This window comes from Populus alba, chromosome 19, assembly GCF_005239225.2.
Source record: "Populus alba chromosome 19, ASM523922v2, whole genome shotgun sequence".
NCBI classification, from domain to species: Eukaryota; Viridiplantae; Streptophyta; class Magnoliopsida; order Malpighiales; family Salicaceae; genus Populus; species Populus alba.
Window position 1 is genome coordinate 4,443,452 of NC_133302.1, and position 7,597 is coordinate 4,451,048.

The 7,597-nt window shown below is 36.1% G+C and overlaps 1 protein-coding gene across 1 annotated transcript; it reads left to right on the forward strand.

Annotated features, from left to right (window-relative positions):
• The first annotated feature begins 479 nt into the window (after positions 1-479).
• Positions 480-5,050, forward strand: LOC140955023 (uncharacterized). The gene is made up of 4 exons (XM_073406542.1): positions 480-1,746; positions 2,170-2,250; positions 3,076-3,812; positions 4,455-5,050. The coding sequence occupies exons 1-4, from the start codon at positions 480-482 to the stop codon at positions 4,977-4,979; spliced, it is 2,610 nt and encodes an 869-aa protein (XP_073262643.1). The 3' UTR covers positions 4,980-5,050.
• The last annotated feature ends 2,547 nt before the right edge of the window (positions 5,051-7,597 follow it).

The window sequence follows — 7,597 nt, forward strand, 5'->3', positions numbered from 1 at the left end:
AAATAAAAATAAAAATAAAAATTATAAAAACTATGATTGACCATGTTTTTTTTTCATGTTTTATATTGAGGTCTTCTTTTTTAGTTTTGTCTTTTTATATAATTTTAAAATTATATCTCAGGTTATAAAAAAATAAAAATAAAAAATAAGGATATTATGGAAAGAGTCCTATATATATGTAAATACCTAGTATAGGAATAATTATCATGTATAGTACATTCCACCCTTGTATTGTATACAACCCTAATGTTATAAATATTAAGGAAGGGCTGCTGTGATTTGCAGCCAAGCATAATATACATTAATTCAATCTTGCTACAGAACTTAACTTGGTATCAGAGCAGTAACGAAATCCTTCTTCACGCTTCTGGTTTATTGTTCGGTCGTCTCCTCCAGCCGTTACTCTCCTCTTCTTCTGTCTACATTCAGCCCTTCCTTCCTCACTTACGTGGTTGTCTGCTTCTGCCTCTCTATTTACAATGGACAACCACAACCAGGAACTTCAACACGGTGCTGTTGTTGCACCAATATCTCAATCCTCTTTAGCGGCTGCCTCTGCCAGCATAGTTCCTATGAACTCCTCTCTAGATATCATGAACAAGTCTGCCATCATTCCTCTTTCTAATACGCAGCAGGTAATCTCCTTACGCCTCTCCAATACCAACTTCTTGTATTGGAGGCTGCAGATGAAACCGTTTCTCTTGGGCCAAGGTGTATACTCCTTTGTTGATGGCACCTCCCCATGTCCTCCCTCTCATCTTATATCTACTGCCACATCCTTACCATCGGTCAATCCCTCATTTTTATTATGGAAACAACAAGATAACTTAATCATGAGTGCTCTATTATCCTCGCTCTCCACAGAAGTTCTACATCTAGTTGTGGATTGTAACACTTCTCAAGAAATCTGGACAACGCTGGAAACTTCCCTTGCTTCCCCTTCAAACTCACGGATTATGCAACTCCATGGTGCATTCCAAGATTTACGACAGCATGATGACTCTGCCAGCACTTATTTGCAGAAGGCTAAGGCCTTATTTGATGAACTTGCAGCTGCTGGTAGACCAATCTCCATGGCTGAATTTAATTTGTATGTGTTTCGGGGGTTACGTAGTGATTTTAAGGATCTGGTAACTAGCCTGTCCACTAAGGCTGATCCCATCTCTTATACAGACCTCCATAGCCATCTCCTCACACATGAATTTCTTCATAAAGCATCACTTCATCCTGCTGTCACGGCTCCTCTGTTACCAACTCCATCACAGCAGCCATCTGCATTTTTTGGGCAGCGTCAGTTTGGTTCTAGTACTAGAAGAAGGGGCCGGTTTCGTGGGGGTTGGAGACAGAGTAATCGTAGCTACAATCGTGGGAATCATGGCTATAGTTTAGACTCAAACTTCAGCACTAATAGTTATGGTTCAGGTCCGAAATTTGGACAGCAGCAAAACCGGTTTTCATCTGGCTCTGGTCAGCAGTTTGGACAACAAGGAAACCGTTCGGGAGGCTATAATCGAACTACAAAATGTCAGCTGTGTTATGACTATGGACATACTGCCCAGCAGTGCTCTCAATTGGCTACTCATAATCTACAAGCTAATGCCAATTTAGCATTTAATACTGCTCCTATAACTGCTCCTGTTACTTGGTTTCCTGATACAGGTGCAAATCATCATGTGACACCGGACCTTGCGAGTATGACGAGCTCAGAACCTTATTGTGGTAATGATAATTTACATGTTGGCGATGGTAAGGGCCTCACTATTTCTAATATTGCTCACTCTAAAATTCGTTCACCCAAACGCACATTTACCTTATCCAATATTTTACATGTGCCTCACATTAAAAAACCTCTACTTTCTGTTCAAAAGTTTTGTCTTGAGAATAATGTGTTTTTTGAATTTCATCCATTTTTATTTTATGTTAAGGACCTCATGACAAAGGAGGTGCTTCTTTCCGGTCAGAGTAGAGATGGTCTATATATTTTATCTGCGTCGTCTGCAACGTCGTTGCCTCAAGTTTTCTCGTCTACATGTGTCTCTACTTCCACTGATGTCTGGCATCGTCGGCTTGGACATCCCAGTCCACGCATTTTGAATTTTCTAGTGTCAACTAAACAGGTGTCCTGTACGTCAAAACAATTTAATTTTAATTGTCAAGCATGCCCTTTAGGAAAATCTTCTCGTTTGACTTTAAAAACTACAGGTCATCAAACTCAAGCTCCTCTTGATCTAATTTTTAGTGATGTTTGGGGTCCTTCCCCTATGTTTTCGTCTGATGGTTTTCGCTATTTTGTTATCTTTGTGGATGCCCATACCAAATTTATCTGGTTTTATCCTTTGGTTGCAAAATCTGATGTGTTTGCTATATTTCAACAATTTCAGTCCCTCGTTGAGCGCCAATTTTCTTTAAAAATTAAGTCTGTTCAAACAGATTGGGGTGGTGAATATCGCAAACTCAATACATATTTTAAAACCATTGGTATTCATCATCGTGTTATTTGTCCGCATACTCATGAACAAAATGGAATGGTTGAACGTCGTCATCGACATATTGTTGAAACTGGGCTCACTCTTCTTGGCCAATGTAAAGCTCCCTTAAAATACTGGAGTTATGCGTTTGAAAGTTCAGTATATTTGATTAATCGCATGCCCACTGTTGTTCTTAATCATAAAACACCATTTGAATGTCTTTTAAAAACAACTCCTGATTATGCTTTCCTCCGTACTTTCGGGTGTCTTTCCTTTCCATTCCTTCGTCCGTACAATGCTCATAAGTTAGATTTTCACTCATCCCCTTGTGTCTTTCTAGGTTATAGCAATTCTCATTTAGGATATCGATGTCTTGATTTGTCGTCAAACCGTATTTATCTTGCTCGTCATGTTCGTTTTCATGAAACTGTTTTTCCTTTTGACAAAACTGAACAGATTGTAGATTCACCCATACAACCTCCTGCTGCTACTTTACAGCCCATCCCATCATTTTATCCAAACACTCACCCGACACCCCCTGCACATAACACAACCCTTTGGGCACCCTTACCATTACCTGCATATCACTGTCATGATCATTCCTCAGGTACAGGTTCAGATTTGTCGTTCTCTCTTGCTGGCTCATCTGCCGTCTCTCCTGTTGTTCCCACCAGTAGTGAACAAAATGTTGCGGTCACCCCTGTTGGTTCACCTATCAGCTCACCTATTGTTTCCTCTTCTCAGCTTGGCCCTGTATTGAGCTCCTCATCGCCAGGTTCTTCATCTATTTCCTCTCCTGGACTTAATTTATGTGTTGATCTGTCTCAATTCTCCCTTCAGCAAGCTACAGCCAGTGAGTCTGTCACTCCCCCTCCTACTGCCCGCACCCATTCCATGATACTTCGCCCACGTGTATCCAAGACAGCAAATTTTAGTGTCTCCCCTGCCTCTCGGGTAGTTTCTCTACCACAACAGGAACCACTTTCTTTCAAGGATGCCAACCGATACATTATTTGGCATAATGCTATGACAGAGGAAATCAAGGCACTTCATGGTAATCACACTTGGTCACTAGTGCCCTTACATCCATCCATGAATGTGGTAGGCAGTAGGTGGGTTTATAAGATTAAGCGGCACGCCGATGGTCGAGTTGACAGATATAAAGCACGATTGGTTGCCCGCGGTTTCACGCAGCAAGAGGGGATTGATTACTTGGAGACATTTAGTCCAGTGGTTAAGCCTACCACGGTTAGACTTGTGATCACGATTGCTGTCACACATGGTTGGAAAATTCATCAGTTAGATGTCCATAATGCCTTCCTAAACGGCATTCTTCAGGAAGAAGTTTACATGGCACAACCACCTGGTTTTGTTGATCCTGCACTTCCATCTTATGTGTGTCGTCTTCATAAATCTCTGTATGGTTTGAAACAAGCCCCTCGAGCATGGTACAATCGGTTAAGTGAGTTTCTCATCTCCATTGGATTTCAGGCATCCAAGGTTGATACTTCTTTGTTTATTCTCTTCTTCGGTGGTGCAATGATCTATCTGCTTGTGTATGTTGATGATATTCTATTAACTGGGAGTGACTCGGTCTTGCTCCAACGACTGATTACTTTGTTGAGTTCAGAGTTTAAGCTTCGGGACTTAGGGTCAGCTCACTTCTTCCTAGGAATAGAAGTTAAATTGACTTCTATGGGTCTTTTACTCAGTCAACACAAGTATACACTAGACATTATCCAACGAGCAGGTATGACTTCTTGCAAACCAGTTGATACTCCGATGTCTTCCTCGTCTAAATTGGGATCCATGCCTGGCACTCTCCACTCTACCCCAACACGGTATAGACAGATTGTTGGTGCTCTGCAGTACCTTACTTTCACTAGACCTGACATTTGCTATGCAGTAAACAAGGTATGTCAGTTTATGCATGCTCCTACTGAGGACCATTGGGCGGCAGTTAAACGCATCCTACGTTACCTTCAGGCTACAGCCTCCTATGGTCTTCATATTACTCGAGACTCCTCCTTGTGTCTTCATGGCTTTACTGATGCTGATTGGGCTGGTAGTATTGACGATCGAAAATCGACAGGTGGTTATCTTGCGTACCTTGGTTCCACTCCTATTTCCTGGAAATCTGGAAAGCAACGCACTGTTGCTCGATCCTCTACAGAAGCTGAATACAAAGCCTTAGCTGATGGTACTGCTGAAATCTTATGGATTCGCTCTTTATTGTCAGAACTACGACTTCCATTTTCACCCAGCACTACGTTATGGTGTGATAATTTAGGGGCCACTTTCCTGTCAGCCAATCCAGTGTTTCACGCACGTACTAAACATGTTGAAGTTGATTATCACTTCGTTCGTGATCGCGTTGCTAAGAAAGAAATTCAGGTACAATTCATTTCTTCTCAGGATCAACTAGCTGATGTTCTTACCAAGCCTCTCCCTCTAGTTTCGTTTGGTTTCTTTCGATCCAAGCTTCGGGTGGAGTCTCCACCTTCAGCTTGACGGGGCATATTATGGAAAGAGTCCTATATATATGTAAATACCTAGTATAGGAATAATTATCATGTATAGTACATTCCACCCTTGTATTGTATACAACCCTAATGTTATAAATATTAAGGAAGGGCTGCTGTGATTTGCAGCCAAGCATAATATACATTAATTCAATCTTGCTACAGAACTTAACTAAGGATAACATTAAAAAACAAAAATACAAAACAAAACAAAAAATAATAAAGAAAGCGAAGCACCTCTCCGGCGCCACAATTTAGGTAATTCTATCGATTTTTAAGGGTTGGCTGTCTGGTTTGAGATTGTAGTAACAATAACAGTTTAAAACGTATTTCTCTTAAAAATACATCAAAATAAAAAAATTAAAAAAAAAAATATTTTTAGCATTACTACATCATAATAGTCTGAAAATATAAAAAAATTATTTTAAATAAAAAATTAAAAATTAAAATAACACGGTATGCATGGCCTTCTCTAACACTTAAGACAAAGTGATGACTTCAGCCTTTGAAATTACAGTCGATATGAAATTAAGGCCTCTGAAATATATGTCACCAAATCAGCCGTCAATATTGATCACTAACCGGAAAACAATCACCAGTTGAGATGTAGCCCACATTTCATATAAATAGTTTTTTTCTTTGTTTTTTAATTCAATCTTCTACTGCTTTCTTTCCATGCTCTTTTTTCCATTAAAGTCTTTATTTTAATTTTATTCTCTTATACATATTTTATAATTTTAAATTGATCATCATAATTATTTCAAATTCTTTTATAAATTTATTATAATTTTAAATAATCATCCAAATATTTAATTGATGTTTAATTTTTACAAGCATTTGTTTTTTTATGTACATACACCTTGTTATTGATTTAGAGATAATATATAATATCAAAAGGAATTTATTTAATGAACACTGTTGGGATTCTAAAAATCCAAACCGTACGTATAACAATTCTCCTCCATTCGAATTGTATATTATAATTATTATTATTATTATTATCTCGTTCAAAGATTGCTTGCAAATCTCATTTAATTTATTTCTTTCGGTCAATGTCTACAGAGATATTAAGCATGGTCCGTGCACAAGGTGTGGGTCACCGGGAAATTGAATTCTACATTAATGCCAAGTATGAAAAAAATATATTAAATGAGTTGCATGTGTGTTTGTTGTTTTTATAATTATGGTTTGAAAGTATAAGTTTTTTAAAAATATAACTATATTATAATTTTTTTTGTTAATCAAAGTTCTAAGAGGATTTTCAGTAGGATCCATATAAAATTATAGTATTTATTTATTAATTAAATATATTAAAAATTATATAATTGAGATAAAATACAGTTTCAATTATACTTTATCACGTTGCAAAACGGACCAGACATTCTTTTTAAATCTAGCAATGGTATTCTTTATCCTAATTAATGTGAGGACTCTCCCTTTCCCAAATGAAGGATAAATTTTAATTTATCATGAATATGCTCTTAGTTTAAATTATAATAATAATAGGATCATTAATAAATAAATAAAACATCAGTATCCTCAGTATTTAATCTAAAAGGGAAATATAGAAAATCATACCTCATTAAGCAAAAAATAATGAGGATCATAAAAAGCAAAATTTAATAAAAAATTATTAATGGTTTTATTATTGTGCCTAGGAGGTATTGAGTATTTTTTTTTATGTGATCATTTGATAATAAAAAACATTTTCCTTGAAAAGTCAAAAAGCAAAATTTAAGAAAAACAAATATGAAGGGCTGTAAAAAAAAGCTCAATAATTTTGTAAAAACAAATTATAATATAATTATTTAAAATGATATTTGAAAGTTTTTTTTGGATAATTATTTTAAAGTTATTTATGATAAAGATATTTTTCATGATATTTATGTAGAGTATTTGATAATTTGATAATAAAAAATGCTATGATGTCAAAAAAAAACTAAAAATAAGCTGATTAATATTTAATAAAATGATATTTTTAATTTTTTTATTGAATAAAATTTAATTTTAAAAAAAAATATAATGGATTGGATAAACAGAGGCCATAAGATTGATACTATGTTACCAAAACCAACCATACTTGATTCAAAGAAGAAAAAGCCTAGCATGCTGACTAAAAATACCTAATAAGCATTCATATGATGTCAATAAATCAATTTCTTAACTTAAAAAACATCTTAAAATTAGTTTAAAACACAAAATTAAATTGAGGTAAAAATCACCTCTCAATCCTAATCTACTTTTTTCATAAAAAATAAAGAAAAGAAAACGTTTTAATAGAACTCTCCTTATTAAATTAAACTTGTTAACATCAATAAAGACTTTTTTCATGGTTATTGTCGCACCCCCCCCAAAAAAAATGCACTATTTGCGGGTTCGACTGGCGAATGTTTTTTTTGTTTTGATTGATTTGGTTCTTTGGAGTCGCCACCTAGTATTTTGGTCACTAGGAACCCTAACTGGTCTCAGAGATCGGGTACGGAGACTGGTTGTGTAAAGGGAAGGTATTAGCACCCCAAATACACCTTACCTAAGGTAAGCTGCATTGTTTTACTGTCTGATAACAAAAAAACTAAAGTGTTATTGTGTTTTCCTAATGGTTGGTCT

What these genes read in the sequence shown, in the direction of transcription:
- LOC140955023 (XM_073406542.1), top strand. Translation starts at nt 480, where the DNA reads ATGGACAACCACAACCAGGAACTTCAACACGGTGCTGTTGTTGCACCA. An exon ending in TAATTTACATGTTGGCGATG is followed by an intron (nt 1,747 to 2,169) that starts GTAAGGGCCTCA and finishes CATGCCCTTTAG; the next exon opens with GAAAATCTTCTCGTTTGACT. An exon ending in ACGGCATTCTTCAGGAAGAA is followed by an intron (nt 3,813 to 4,454) that starts GTTTACATGGCA and finishes CGTTACCTTCAG; the next exon opens with GCTACAGCCTCCTATGGTCT.